The 15,226-nt window shown below is 64.7% G+C and overlaps 1 protein-coding gene across 1 annotated transcript in view; it reads right to left on the bottom strand.

Moving 5' to 3' along the window:
• The window catches only part of PKD1L1 (polycystin 1 like 1, transient receptor potential channel interacting), a 92,873-nt gene that overhangs the window by 17,946 nt on the left and 59,701 nt on the right, over window positions 1–15,226 (bottom strand). Inside the window, 15 exon segments of the mRNA XM_041751083.1 lie at window positions 1,660–1,770; window positions 4,791–4,909; window positions 5,747–5,899; window positions 6,298–6,382; window positions 7,252–7,373; window positions 7,376–7,390; window positions 8,498–8,670; window positions 8,856–9,000; window positions 9,645–9,691; window positions 9,929–9,995; window positions 10,080–10,202; window positions 10,934–11,107; window positions 11,769–11,991; window positions 12,641–12,747; window positions 13,659–13,866. Of these exon segments, the coding sequence (XP_041607017.1) occupies window positions 1,660–1,770; window positions 4,791–4,909; window positions 5,747–5,899; window positions 6,298–6,382; window positions 7,252–7,373; window positions 7,376–7,390; window positions 8,498–8,670; window positions 8,856–9,000; window positions 9,645–9,691; window positions 9,929–9,995; window positions 10,080–10,202; window positions 10,934–11,107; window positions 11,769–11,991; window positions 12,641–12,747; window positions 13,659–13,866 (1,872 nt within the window).

Raw genomic sequence — 15,226 nt, forward strand, 5'->3', positions numbered from 1 at the left:
GGCCCTCGGGCAGAGCGACGACTGCGTTCATTGCTGCTCTATTCGGTGGTTAATTTCTGCTTTACTTGGACTTTCACGAACACTTGATGGAGTCCAGGAAGACCTCAGAGGAAACTTAAATATGATAGAATCCGATATCGGGATCTTTTTTTCACAAAGACATAAGACATCAAGCGGCTCCACCACCTCACTTTGCAGAAGGGGATACGCAGCCCGGAGTCGACGGACTGGCCTACATCACCTGCTAATCGGATAAAACCAAGCGGGTCCCTGAACGACCCTCCCTGGAAGCCGACGCACTGTAAACCCTAAGGTGCGGTCGAAGCTTCAGGGTTCAGACCCAGGAGGGTGGAGGGAGCGTCGTAGCCCCAACCAGGACGCGCAGGTACCCCTGCCTGGTGGCCGGCACACCCAGAAGGATGGGGATCTCACATCGTGGTAGGAATTCGGGCCCATGCGCACCCAGGGGCAGCACCAGAGCGGCGGATCTCCGCACAGGGGGCGTCGCACAAATATTATCTCAGCTGCGGTAGTTCTGATCTGAGCGCCGAGGGGCCACGCTCTGCATGAGAAGTACGTCAGGTGGTGCTGACTTACGAAATAGGAGATAAAAAAAAATAAACGCTCAAAGCCCAGAAATAGCTCAGGTTCTCATTTCCGTTTTGCAGAGCCAGCGACCCAAACGGTCGCTTTGCTTTGTGCACGGTGCCCCCTGCTGGCCCGGGCCACGCCTCACGGGGGTCGGGGCAGGGCGGTGAGAGCTCACAAGGGGTCTTGGGTGGGAGGAAGAGCTGTGTCTGCAGAGGGGGAGGCAACGTCACCGCTAGGACGGTCCCCTGGGAGCAGCCGCAGCACCGGCTTCTGCAGAGAGTGCAGACTCCCGAAGGCGACATCCGGCTCCCACTGTGCTGTGGGGCCGTCCTCTGGGTGACTACGGGTCACCAGCCCTCTCGTGGGAGATGAGCAAATACATCCTAGGGGCCCCCGGGGGCTCAGCGGGTGAGCACCTGCCTGCAGCCCAGGCCGTGACCCCACGACCCCGGGATCATGACCTGAGCGGAAGGCAGAGGCTTCACCCCTGCCCCGAGCCGCCCAGGCGCCCCAACACCTACTACTAATACACGTGGGGAGAATCAGATGAGCTCTTGAGACGTAGGGACGTCCAGGGGCACCGCCCCTGCTTGAGCCGCGAGCCGCTTCTGTGACTCGCGGTCAAGAGCCCAGATCGCCTCCACAAAAAGGCAACTGCGACGAAATGACCCGTTTTGGCAACCGGACCTCGAAGAGCCTCCGAATTTTACTCTTAATCACTATTTCACTGCGATCAAGGGGAGACGCTCTGCACCCGCCCGAAGTCTGCAAAGCGAGGCCTCCTGTTAAGAGCTGGGGAGACGGGCCCGAGGTGACCTGACCACGTTGTCCATGCGTCACGCGGGGCAGTGCCAGAGCACCTCCCCCGGGCCTCAATTTTGCAAAAGTTAAACGTCGTGAAGGAGCCGATTAGATGACCCGGAGGGTCCCCGTCTCTGCCAGATTGTGTGCGACAGCAGACGCGCGGTTTGTTCCAGGCCAAGCGGCCCCCGCCCTGGACCCGTCTGCGCCGTGCACAGGCCTCTCCCAGTGCCGCGGCCCGGCCTGAGCAGCTGCCAAGCGTCCTACCTTGTAAACTCGGTCCGGATGGCGTGATGCAGGGAATGCGCATCCCGGGAGCCCGTCCCGCAGAGGATAAGCAAATGCAGAAGCAGCAGGAGGGTGAACATGCACATGTCTCTGAGAGAAACGAATTTTAAAATCAGCTGTGCGGCCAGACAAAACAGCAGGACCTGTTTCGGACCTGGCCTTTCAACGCCTTCAAAATCCCTGCACGAGTTTTTGTAAAAGGATCTTTTTTTTTTTTTCTGCGCATCAATGCCCAGGTTCCCTAGCACCATTTTAATTAATGAATTTATTTTTTAAGATTTTTTAAATTTATTCATGAGAGACGCAGGCAGAGGGAGAAGCAGGCTCCGTGCGGGGAGCCCGATGCAGGACTCGATCCCGGGACCCCAAAGGCAGATGCTCCACCACTGAGCCCCCTGGGCGTCCCTCATACAGGCAAGACCACACCACTTGGGGTCGGGTGTGCCCGAGGCATAATACCCGCTTCTTCCTCTCTCTCTCTTTCCGTTGGCCTTTGTCTAGGATCAACGCTTGCACTCGTTAGTTCATCAAAGGCTGCAGAAACGGCCCGGGCCTAATTCCAGCAGTTTGTCTTCCTCCAGGAACTCAACACGTCCTTAAGGAGAAATGTTCCCTCTCTCGGTACGTGATTTCACGGGGCTCGGTTCCTCACCGCCAGCTTCGTAAGAGTCGGTTCCCACGCATCTCCCGACACCTGCCGACCACATTTCTGGTGTCGCTGCGAACTCAGGACTTTGGGGACGTAGGATGAGCTCACGGTCACCACGGTCCCCGATTTCAGGTCGCATCGCCAGTGTTTGGCCCCGTGAGCCTCTCCAAAGGGGCCTCCGCACAGCTGGTCATTATTCCCTCGCTCACGACGTGTCCTAGGCTCCCCTTGTCCGTTTCCTGCCACAGACCTGAAGTCGCGAGGCCCAACGGCGCCCGTTTCTTTGTGGTGGAAAATGATATTTGTGGACCAGAATCTAGGTGCCACGGTTGCCAACTGGCCCCGGGCTTCTTTCTAGGCCTCTTCTTGGGGGATAGATGGAGGAAAATAATGGGTTTCCCTTAAAAACAAAACAACAGGGGCACCTGGGGGGCTCAGATGGTTCAGTGTCTCCGGCTCAGGTCAGGATCTCAGGGTCCTGGGATCGAGTTCCACGTCGGGCTCCCTGCTGGGGGGGTGGGGGGCCTGCTTCTCCCTCTCCCTTCACCCTTCCCCGTCCCCCGCTTACACTCTCTCTCTCTTAAAATAAAATACTTTTAAAAACCCAACATGATTTCATACCGATCCTTCTGATTCCCACTCAGGACTACAGGGTTCTGACTTTCTCGGACTCGAGTCTGCGCCTCCGCCGTCCGGCACCGAGGGCACGAGGAAGGCAGGCACAGACCCTCACCGGCTTCCTCCCATGTCAATGACCAACGCTTCCAACAGGAAACAGCTTTATGACTTTTTCTCTGTCCTTAGGGACCAGGCTTGTAAGGTCAAAGCTTTTTTTTTTTTAAGGTCAAAGCTTTTAATCTTAAAACAATTTTTTTCAGATTAAAAAATAATAATAATTTTATTTATTCATTTGCAAGGGGCGGGGCAGAGGCAGAGGGAAGGGGTGTGAAGCCGGCTCCGTGCTGCTGAGCGTGGAGCCCGACGCGGGGCTCGGTCCCATGACCCTGAGGTCATGACCTGAGCCAGGACAGGTCGGACCTCACCCACCCCAGTAACCGGGGGCCCAGGAGGCTCAGCTGCACCCGCGTGGGGCCGAGCGTGGGGCTGGACTCACGACCCTGAGACGGAGACCCGCGCTGATGGCACAGAGCCCCGGGTGCCCCAGTGTTAGGCTGTCTCTATCACAGGAGGCCCGGCGCCCAGGGCCTGTTGCGGGTTTGCAGCTGGCTCCCCGGGGCAGGTGCACCTGTGACCGTGCTGGGCCTCCCCAGGTCCCCACGGGAACAGCGGCGCTCACACCCGCTCCGCGTATGGCACCTCTTCTCCGTGAGCTCCCGCCCCGGCACAGGGCCAAGCATCCAGATTCCGGGGCTTTCAATTAGCGATTCCTCATCACATCCGCGTTAACTTTTTCTATGAGCCGTCCACTGGCTTCCTGAGTCCAGTTTCGTTCTAAAGACATTGTTGGTCTTTTTCTTTCCAATTTTTTTTTTGAGCCTCTTTGTACCTGAAGACGAAGCACTGTCGGCTACGATATTTCCCCGTCCTGCAACCGTTTCCTTACCCTACGTGCAGCCTCCTTTGTGACGCAAGGCGTTTGTTCCCTCCCAGGACTTGTACGGTTTGGTTTTCACGTCTAAACGGTTCTCATTCAGAATTAACCTGAGTATTTTGTGACAAAAACCTGCACTTGTTGGGTTTTCCCCGCTCCCCTCATGACCGTCTGCTGATTCCTCGTGGAAAACTCCCTGCTTTCCCCAGAAGCCGAGACGGCGCCTCCCTCGCTCACGGCGCTGTGACGTTCGGGTGTGGGTTTGGGTCGGCCTCGGGGCTCGTCTTCTGCTGCGTCCCCCGTGCATGCAGAGCCGCCCTCCCGGGGACGCCCACGGCCTAGGTCACACGGCCTAGGTCACACGGGGCCCCTCGCTCCACCTCCCGGCTCTTCCTGGCCGGCCCTCGCACTCGTCCCCACCGAGGGGCCTCAGCACCGACCAGACCCCGCCAAGGGCGAGCTGGGGGCGGAAAGTCGAGGGGTTGAGTGTGAGGTCGCACATGGAGTTCAGAGCTTGAGAGGACGCGGCGTCCTGCCGTCCCGCACAGATGACCCTGGGCCTCCCGGGGCCGCTCACGCTCCCTGCACAAGCTCTGGGCGACAGCCCCTGCCGAGCCCGCGTGTTCGTGCTGCCGTTCCTCCCCCGCGCGAGGGAACCTCTGCTGCCTTCTCCGCGCACTCGAAGCCGCTGAGTCTTGCGTTTTAGGGTTGCAACCTGTCACCTTACTAGGTTCCCATCGGTCTGCTCTTCTCGTTTCACTTCTGTGGGATGTTCTGAGCGCCAGGGAGCGGCTTCGCCTCCCGCCGGATCTGCTGTCACTGCCGACCCGGCCCCGCTGGCCCGTTGCGTCCCCTCCCCTGCGCCTGGGTCCCCATGTGCGCGCTCAGCTCCCAGGGGCTGCCACCCACCTCAGCGCCCACCGCGTCCGGGTCTGTCGCTGTAGCTTCTGTCTGACGGCGCTGAGCTGGGCAGCGGACGGTGGCCGTGCCCGGCGCAGGTGGCGCGCTCGCTGCCGGGCCGCCAACACCTGCGGACGACAGTGCGGTGAGCGGCGTGGATGTGGGCAGGGCTGCTCCCCTGAACCAGGTCGTGGGGGCATGTACAAACCCCTGCCCTGGGCCAGCCCTGCGGCCCATGTCCCTGCACAGGACAGCCCGTACCAGGCTGGGTCGGGGGCCCACACGCCTAAGGAGTCAGAAGCCCGTGTCCCGGGAATCACAGGTGCGGAGCCCGGGGCCAGGACACTCCTCCCTTGCAGCCCATGCAGCACCCTGAGTCCAATAGGGACAGGAGCCCGCCGCTGGGTGACGCTGGGTGTCGCAAGGTGCCACAGGGCCACGGGCGTCCCAGGCTTGCTGACCTGAGGATGCGACCTCTGTGAGAGACCAGCAAGGAGCAGACCCGGCCCCCACCCCCTGCACCAGCTACGGGGCAGGAAGGGGAGGAAAGCCCCAGAAGGTGTGAGGAAGTCAGAGCAGGGGTGTGACCCCAAAAAGGCTACACACACAATAGGAAATGCTGATGCCCCACAGCAGGGGCGGGGGGAGGGGGGGGGAAGCGGTGAGTTTCTTGTGAATCTACTGAAATGTAAATGACTTAGAAGTTCTCTAAGATCGTGGCCCAGAATTCTATTTCTCATTTATTTGCTTCCATATTTTAAAATAAGCTCATGTTCTTGATACTCTGGTGTCTTGGGGGGGGGTGTGGAGGTGAGGAGGTGGGTCCCGTGCATCCCCCATCGCGAGGCACATGCGAAGGAGCATCAGAAACTAAATGCACTCAAAGATGCAATTGAATCTGAGCCCGAAGAGTCAATTCCAAGGGGCTGGGTGAAGCTGGAAGGCGACGTGGACGGTGGCCTCACCTCCTCCGTCTGGCTCACACGGTGGGGCGGGTGGGGCCTCGCACGCGCTTCCAGTTCAGGGCCCAGGTCCTTGGTGGCCGCGTGCAGAGCCTCAGTGAAGAAGTGCGGGTCGTGTCTCCTCCTCCAGGCAAAGCCCAAGGCCAGGAGGCTCACCTGGAGGGAGAGGCCCCGACAGTGCATCCCACCTCCCGCGACCAGTCGGCCCCCCGGGATCTTACACGTGCCAGTGTCATCTGCCTGGGAGTCCCCAGCCGGCCACTCCCCAGGCCAGGCTGGGCCAGAGCCTCTGCTCCCCGTGGCCCTGTGTCCCTGGGTGAAAAATGGGTTGGAGAGGCACCTGCTCCCCACCCCCCGCCCCGTCCAGGGATGTGTGCGAGGACCAAGGAGCGAGGACCAACGAGCAGGCCCCAGGCAGCAGGGTGCAGGCCCTGCCCCCCGAGCTCCTCCTCATGCTCAGTCACATGTGAAGGGATGTAAGGATGCGTCACGCGTGGCCCCCACCCCAGCTGATGCAGCCACTCCGTGGGAGCCCCCCCGGCCCCCCTGCTCACCAGCAGCGGCTGCGTGACCAGCACACAGCACAGCACAGAGGCGGCCAGCAGGTACAGCCAGCGCACACACTGCGTCGGGTCGAACCTGTCCCCGGGAGAGAGCAGCTGTCAGCGCTGCCTGGCTGTGCGCAGGGACGGCAGGCCCATGTGTGGCGTGGCAGTGGGGGGGGGGGGGCGCTGTGGGGGGGGGCGCGGAGCTGGGTGCCCTGTCCGTGCCTCTGTGCAACGGACGGAGTTCTATGGGGAGGGGCGGGAGGGCACGTCACCCCGGGGGGCTGGCCGCAGAAGGACCTGGAGAGCAGAGGGGCGGGCGCTGGGGGCAGGGGCGGGGAGGCTCCAGGGTAATGAGGCTGATAGGGTTTGCATCTGCAGAGCACTGAGCAGGTGCCAGACGCAGAGCCCGGGATTTCATCTGCTTCTCCTAAACCCTGTGACCTGTGAATGTCCCCATTTCACAGCTGAGCAAACCGAGTTGCAGAGAAGTAGGGTTTCTGTTTGTTTTTTAAGTCCCCTGTCATCACGTGAATGACTTCGTGCATTTGAAGAAAAGTAAGAGTCAGGGAGAGCAGGGCGTGTCCCGGTTTTACAGCTGCCCCCCCCCCCGGGGCCCCAGGACACGCGGAGCCTCCTGGGGACCAGATGGAGAGACCACCGTGCGGAGGGACCGAAGCAGAACCGTGGTGCTGGCACGCCTGGCCTGAGCCCGGCTCCTCGGGTGTGAGGGTCCCGCGGCCTCTTGTGACAGGGGCTGCATCTCCGAGCCCACGGCCCAGCGGCCCCATGGGGCCTGTCGACACATCCCCCACCCAGGGCCACGGGAGGGAGACACGGGGACCGAACTGGCAACAGCCATCGGGGCCCTCACGTTGTGCCCCAGACATGCTGTGATTTTTTTACTAAGCACCAGACTCTCCATCCAAGGACCTGAGGCTACCTAAGGCCGTGCACGCTCACCTGTATCCTAGAAACGCCGTCCCTAGGCCACAGGCCACGGACACCATTCCGCAGAGGACCCATGCCGCGGAGCCCGACCAAGGCAGCAGGGCCCGCGGCCAGCGGAGCGCAGCGACTCCTCCAAACCCGCTGCTGGCTGCTGCAGGAGAGCAGGGAAGAGGCGTCACCTCCAGCCACGCGTGCGGCTGGCGCCCTGTCCACGGGCGGGCCATGGGTGTGGACGTGAACGGTTCCTGCGTGGCCGGGAAGGTTTCCAGAGATACGGACCCTTAATTGGCCAGACAGAGTGAAGCGGGGTGCCTGCCCCGCGTGGGTGGGCCGTGGCCAGCGGCATGCAGGCTGCGTGAGCGCGGCCCCACTGCCTCCCGTTCTCAGGGCACGGTGCTTCTTACACCCGGAATTCCCCCTCGGATGCCGACACGGTCTGCGCCCCTCTACAGGTTTCACTGTGCCCGTGAGGGAGGAGGGGAAGAAGGGGGAGGGAAGGGATGGAGGAGAGAATGGGGGGGAGCAAGAGATGGGGAGGAGGAGGTGGACCAGGAGAGGGGCGGAGGATGGGGAGGGAGGAGCAGGGGAGGGAGGGGAGAGCAGGGCCACGCAGAGCAGGCGGGTCGCTGGAGGCAGCCTCCTCTTGCAGGCCCTGGGGGGCACGTTCTGGGGAGCGGAGCACATGGTCACAGGCCCCCCAACATCTCGTGTCTGCAAGAGGAGGCGGCCGGAGCCCCGCCACTCAGGGGAGCAGCCCGGGGCACGCGTGGGGCAGGAGGAGGCCTGCGGCCTGGAGCAAGGAGCACCCGCCGGGAGGCTCCAGGCAGGACGCTGCATGTGCGCGGTGGGGCCGAGCTCAGTGGCTGTCCTCTCCCCGACCTCCACGGCCCACACACGCCCAGCGCACCTGCTGGGCTGCCGGTGCCAGTCGCCCTCCCGGCTCCCCGGGACGGGCCCGCAGACCCCCGCACCTCGGCCACCAGCGCCCCCCGGCTGACCCGTGTCCACACCCGCGCCCGAAGCCGGCACCGAGGACCTCGGGCTCCTGGAGCTGGGGGCTCGCTGCTCCCCCCGCAGGCACCTGCCCCCTCCCCCGCCCCAGGCGCCCGGTGCCAGCGGGGACCGGCTGACCCCCCCTCCCCCCTCCCCCTCCCCCGCGCCAGCCGCAGCTGTAGCAGGTCACCCTGCGGCACCGCCAAGGTGGCCCAGGAGCCGAGGGCAGTGGGGAGTCCCCTCCTGACCCAGAGACGCGACCAACCCACGTGAGCGCCCGCGGGAACGCCCGGGGCCCGGGAACCACAGCCTCGGCTGCCTCGGCTGCTTCGGCGGCGCCTGCTTCACGCGTGGTCCGAGCGTCCGGCCTCCTCGGCTTCAGCTCCCACTGCGGGGCCCCGCGTCTCCCGGGAGCCCTGGATGCAGGAGGGCCCGGCCCTGCACCCCAGCCCGACGTCACTGGACCCCGGCCCTGACGTCACCACGCCCCGCCCCAACGTCACCGCACCCCGGCCCAGACGTCACGCGCCCTGGGCCCCAATGCAATGCCACCTCCGGCCCTGATGTCACCCCACCCCCGGCCCCGACGTCACCGCGCCCCGCCCCGACGTCACCGTCTGCACCTTGAGCCCCGCGGGTCCCCTTCTCCCTCGGAGCGCGCTGGGCGGCGTCAGCTCCCAGGTCCTCCCGCTCCGGGGGCGGACACCCTGCACCGTCCCCCCCGGCCGCCCTCCTGCAGGCCCCGCTGCTCCCGGAGACAAGGCCGCCCTGCAGGGGACGGAAGAGGACGAGGCCGGGCTTGCGGGCTCCCTCCGGAGCTGGGCCGGCGTCTCCCGGGGACTCAGCCCGCGGGGCCCAGGCGTGGGGCGGGCGAGGCACGGGCAGCCCCGGGACCAGCTCCCCCGTGCCTGCAGGGGTGGTGGGCGCCCCAGGCTGTACGGGGTGGCGGCAGCCAACAGGGAGGGACCGGGGCCAGAGAGGAGCGGGGCGGCTGACAGCCCCAGGCGGGGGAGCGGGGCCCGGGGAGGGGGCGCCCGGCAGGCGGGGGGGCTGCAGAGCACAGGGAGCCACGCGCCCCGGCCGGCCCGGCAGGCCCTGAAGGACAGCAACGGGACGCTCGCCCGGCCTCAGAGGCGCCCGGGCCCAGCCGGACCTGCTCGTTGGCACGTGACCCGGGCTGAGCCCCGCGGCCCTCAAAGTGCCAGGCCCCCAAAGTGCCTCTGCCGGTGGGTGCGTGGCCCTCCCGACTCTGGCCCATGGCCCCCTGCTGCGGCCTCCACGGGGCTCCCCTGGGTCCGGCCTGCTGGGCCCTGACCCCGGCTCGCGAGCTCCATCCCCGCCCGGGCCTGGCCCACCGTGTCCAGAGAGACCCGTCAGGACGGCGACAGGACCAGGCAGCTGCCTGTGCTTACCTCGCTCGTCTTCCCTGCCTCTGCCGTTCCTCCACGGGGGTTGGGGCCTGATGATAAAGGGGTCCGATGGCAGTGTTCACCCGGGGACTCCGGGTTCTCTGGGAGAGTCTCCTTCAGGACACAGCCTCCCCGCATCCCCGCCAGGCCGGGCTGGGCTTCCCCGAGACACAGGACGCGCGGCCCGTGAGCCCTTCCCCGTGGCTTCCCGGCCGGGGCTTGGCGGGGTCGCAGCCTCTCCCCTTGCCGTTGCGGTGATTTCCCGGCTGCTCTCCACACCCACTCACCCGGAGCTGCCCCCACGAGTGGGGAGCGGGACCGGCAGGCATTCACGCGGGAAGGTCCACCGGGGTCCTGCACAAGGGAGGTGGCAGTCAGGGCGGGTGCCCCACGATGCAGGAGGACCGGGGAGCAGGGCGCGTGCACTGGCTGCCGTACCTGGCTGAGCCTGAAGAGCAGCGACAAGAGCTGTGCCCCGGGAGAAGCCAGCAGGGTGCCCAGGAGGCCCGTCCACAGGGACCCGGCGGCCGCAGCATCGGGGGCACTGAGGGCCCACACCAGCTGTAGGGAGGCGCTCAGGTCACCAGAGTGTGTCGGTGTCATCGCAGGGGCTTTAAGGTGAGCGCCCCGAGCTCTCTGCTGGATGTGCCGCCGGACGCCTATCTGAGGATCCCTCACCAGGGTCCCAGCAAAGGGGGGGCCCGGGAATGGCCGTGAGGTCGGCATAAGAGGCAAGTGTGAGTATTTCCCACCCCCCAAGAGTCGTGCTGCGCTTCTGCAGGAGAGCAGAGCCCCTAGCCCCCCCTCCCCGCCCCCGCCCGCCACCAGCCGCCCATGCAGATTCTGAGCAGCGTCTGCGTCACATGCGGCGCAGTCAGGCCACATTGCCAACCACAGGTGGGCATCCCCTGGGCAAGTGTGGCCCTCGGAACTCCTCCCTGCTGCTTCTGGCCGGAGGATTTGTAAAATCTGAATTAACTGCCAGCCTTATAAACAGCCCAGCAGCACGTTCTGGGAAGCCCAGGCTGCTGCGCCCCTCGGGGGCCCAGGAGGGCGTGCTGTGCGCTGCGGTGGTCGGGGAGAAGGCCCGCCGCCCAGAGAGCACCTGCCTGCACCCAGGCCAGCGGCCTTGCATCCCCCCTGGGCGCTCGAGGCACAGCCTCCCCCCGACCCCCCACCCCGCTTAGGCCCTCCTCCTAGGACTGTGAGCCCGCGGATCCCTGGGCTGAGCAGGAGTCACACCATGAGTCTGGGAGTCGGAAGCCACTTCCAGAAAACGCGGCGACCCCCACCTGCTCCTGTCCTGCCGCCGTGACCAGGGCAGTGAGACACGCGTAGGCGCACAGCAGGGCAAAGGCCACGGTGAGGCGCGCTGTGGGCGGGAAGCCGCTGGGGGAGGGCCGGCTGTACACGGAGACCCACACGTGGAAATCCTCCAGATACTCCGTGAACTTGCAGTACAAGAGCTGCAACAGACCGCGAGAGGGACGTCCGCTGACGCGGGGGGTTGCCCTGACAGCGGGAACCCCGGGGGGCAAGCAGCCATCCCGGGGTGATGCTGCTAGTCCACCAGCGGGACACTGGGCCGTGCTGGGTGCTCGGGCCCCCAGGCCCCCCCGCCTTGCGCCCGGGCCCTGCTGTGGGCTGGCACCTCCGAGCCCCGGGATGAGCTGTCGCTGGCTCCTGTGCCACCCCCGAGGGTCCACACTCCGTGTGCCCACAGGCCCCCCCGTTCCCAGCACGCTCCCCACGGCCGGGAGCACGCTGGCCACACGGGGCAGATGGGGCCACGGGCAGAGCGAGTTCCATACGTGGCGTTGCTGCGGCCCCTCGCGCTTCTGACCCTGGTCCCACCCTTGCTGCTTGCTGGTCATCCGGGGCCCGGGACACACAGGGCACCCGTCCTAACAGGCAGCCCCCTAGGCGCCGCAGGCCACGCATGGCCGTGAGTTCGGTGAATGTCCTCACGGGGCAAGGTCGGCACCGCACTCAGCGACTGCGGCAAGGGCGGTCCCTCGGCGGCGGGCTGCTTGCTGGGCGCGTCACACTAACCGCAGCGCGGGTCAGAGCGTTGCCGCAGGGGGACGCGGCCCAGCCCCGTGTCGCGCCGGCGGCCCCCCCACTTACCTTCCAGAAGCCGAGGCCCCGGCGCAGGCTGCGCAGCTCCCACGCCGTGTGGCCGTCCCGCCCGCTTGCCGACAGCCAGCACTCGGCGGGGAAGAGCCAGCTGTGCCCGGGCCCGGCCGCCAGCTCCTTCACCATGACGTGGCTCACGTACCAGGCCGGGGTGGGCCCACGGCTGTCGTGCCAGAGGCAGATCCTCCGCAGCGGGCCCAGCAGAGCGGGGACGCTGAGGACACAGCGGCACCAGGTCAGGCCAGGGTGTGGGCGGTGGGGCCTGGAGCTTGGCGATTCCCACCCTCGGGGGTCCTCAGGCATGTCAGCCCACGTGCGCCTCGCAAGGGACCTTTGGGGCCCCTCCAGAGCCTGGGGGATGGGCAGGGAACCCCACAGGCCCCCGGGCCCCTCAAGGCAGGTGCTTGGCTGCGCCGGGCGGGAGCACATGCAGCTCCTGTACCTGCCGGCCCCCCTGAGCCCCATCGCTCCAGGGCCTTCGTGCACCTGCCCCCAGCGTGGATGAGCCTGCAGGAGACCCCTCGGGGGGACAGGACCCTGACGCCCGATGCACCTGGGATACAAGCTCTCCAGGAGCAAGCGCGCCGAGGGTGGCTCCTCCACGCCTCGGGGCCCAGCGGGGCTCGATCTTGGGTCAGCGGCCCCACCCGTCCAGCTGCTCGGGCTCGGCATGGCCACGTGTCCGCTCTCCCCAAGGCAGGAGAGCGGGGTCAGGGCTGTGAGGAGCTGGGTCCCCCCCTTGCCGTGCACAGGGGGCTCCCCTTCGCGTCAGCACACGGGAACGACCGCGTAAACCCACGTGCGCGCTGGCGCTCCCCCCGGACTCCTGCCTTGGCCACCCTGTCCTCACGGGCCTCGCTCACCTCAGGACAAAGGTGTGCCTGGAATTCCTTTCAAACAGGGGCTGCTCCGGACAGTAGAGCTCCCGGGGTCCTGAAAGCCCGTGCTCCCCACATAAGACGATGTAAACCTCAGAGCAGAGACACAAGGGTAGGACTTTGAGGTCCTGGACACCACATACTACGCTGTTCCGGAACCTTCCGGGAAGGCCAAGGACCACAGCGCAGCCCTGCCCCTGGCCACTGCCCCGCGCTCTCCCGGGACAGACCCCGGAAGCAGCGCCTGCCCGCGTCAGCCAGATTCCAACACATTTGATCTAGAAAAGCCAGAGACGGCTGCTCGGGTTCACGGGGGCACATGCAGGTCTCAGAGGGAGAGGGCGGGCGCAGGCGCGTCGCCCTCCCGGGCTCACGGGGGCCGTGGCTGGGACCAGGGTGGCCGCGGGCCCTGCAGCCTCGCATCCCAGCCCCGGGGCTGCCCATTGCCCACTGGGGCAGCTTCTGTGGCCCAGAGACACGATTCTGAGGCCTGCAGCTCATCAATCTTGCCTCCAGGAAAGCCGCTTACTTATTTCCAGTTTTTAAAATCCTCCCCCATGGCAAAGTACAGCTTCCCTTGAGAAGTTTCTAGATCTTGTTTCAATCTGTCAGTCTCCAGTCTCGTGGAGCTGCTTTGGGGCACGTGAGGTGGAGGTTTAATAGGGCTTTTTGTGAATGGTCCCTGCCCCTCCCATGGGACCTCCCCCGTCATGCTCAGCTCGGATGCGCCCCGTGCACCGTCCACCTGCCTCACACGGGGCAGGGCGTGAGGGCTGGATGTCCGGGCTGTTCTCCACGGAGAAGATGGAGAGGGACAGGTGTTCGGGGCGGCCCCGCGGGTGCGGAGGGCTCACACAGGCATGAGCGAGGGAGAGTGGGACGGTGGGAGAGGAGGGGGACGCCGGAGCAGCCGGTCGGGCCAGTCCACCCTGGGCACGTCTGGGGCCATCCCTTGCGCCATCCGCAGCCTTGCACCATGCGGCTCCTGGGGCGACCGGCTCACCTTGGCGCTACAGCGGGTGGGAGAGCGGAAGCCTGTGTCCACGACAACCGCGTACAGCTGGTGGCCGGGTGGAGCATCTTCGTGCAGAAAAACGTAACCGGCTTTCTTTCTCTCATGGCAATCTGCCCGTCTGCTTTTAGTAACCAGAAGCGCATAAAGAATTGTAAAAACTACGATCAAAACACCGGGGAGCAGGTTCTCCGGGTGTCTGTGAATGAAAGGAGAGGAATAAGTAGCGAATCATGAAAATAAACATTCAGGCAAAGACTAAGCAACTGCCCCTACACCGGCTCGCACTCGCACACCCACACACACGCGCCCAGAGGCCCCGAGTCTTCACCAAAGTGTTTGTAGATTGTTGTCCGTTTTGTAACCGGAGAAGACAGTGGATTCTGGCCTGGGGAGGAGGCCAAGAAGGGGAGGGAGCAGGGCATGGCGTGGCCTCTGCATCCCCGTGTGCTTGGGCACTTTCTTGATGACACACGGTCAGAGCACGGGTCCCGCCGCCCACACGAAGACTCGGGTATGACGTCCATAAAGCGCTTGGACATCGGGTGTGATGAACACCCCCTCCCTCCCGCCAGACCCTGCCCACCTGCCCCGTCCCTCCCACCTTCCACGGTCGGGCTGATGCCCCCCACACACAGGCCCTCGCCTCCTGCTCCCAGGACCACAGCTGGCCAGGGGGTCACCGACCCCTCCAGACCCACGGAGCGGGGTCCGCTTCGCGTCCCTGGTGCAGGACACTAACCCAGAGTCTCACGGGCCTCTGACGGGGCTTCGCAGGGCGGGAGAGGGCTGGTGCTGGGCCGATGCTGTGCTGCCCCTGCCTGACTTGGGATGTTGCCCTTTACATGGGGGTCTCCGGGGCTGCCCCTCTCCTTGCCCCCCATGTCATATCCCAAAACACCATTGAACAGCTGTCCCGAGTCCCATCACCAGATGCCTGGTGACCTCGCGGCCCCCACACCTGTGGTATCAGGGATCCACTCACTGGTCTACAGAGTTACAACTCTTTGGTGACTGGTTAAATAATATGGTCCAGCGGGATCCCCATTACGTCAACATAAGGGGGAGGAGTCTGACCCAACGCTCATCAGGAAACGCAGCCTCTGCCATCCGTATTCACTCAGCAAACAGCGCTCAGTGCTGCCCTGAGCCAAGCCCATCCGTGGTCCATGTGGGGGACGAGCAAGGGCTCCTGCCCCCACAAGCTCACCCTCTACTTACTCATGCTTCAGAATCCAAATATGCTTGTTCTGTGTAAAACCATAGCCCCAGAAATGAGCTTGAGTTGCAATCTATTATCTAAAACGGGCCACATTTGGGGCGCCCGGCTCCTCAGTTGGAAGAGCGTGTGTCTGCTGATCTTGGGGTTGTGAGTTCGAGTCCTGCATGGGGTGTAGCGATTACTCCGGTAAATAAACAGGCGTCTGGGGGGCTCAGTCAGTGAAGCGTCTGCCGTCAGCTCAGGTCACGATCCCAGGGTCCTGGGACCGAGCCCCATGTCGGGCTCCCCGCTCAGCTCGTGCTCACTCGCTCTCTCTCTCTCTCTTTCAAATAAATAA

The sequence above is a fragment of the Vulpes lagopus genome, chromosome 4, assembly GCF_018345385.1.
Source record: "Vulpes lagopus strain Blue_001 chromosome 4, ASM1834538v1, whole genome shotgun sequence".
Taxonomy (NCBI): domain Eukaryota; kingdom Metazoa; phylum Chordata; class Mammalia; order Carnivora; family Canidae; genus Vulpes; species Vulpes lagopus.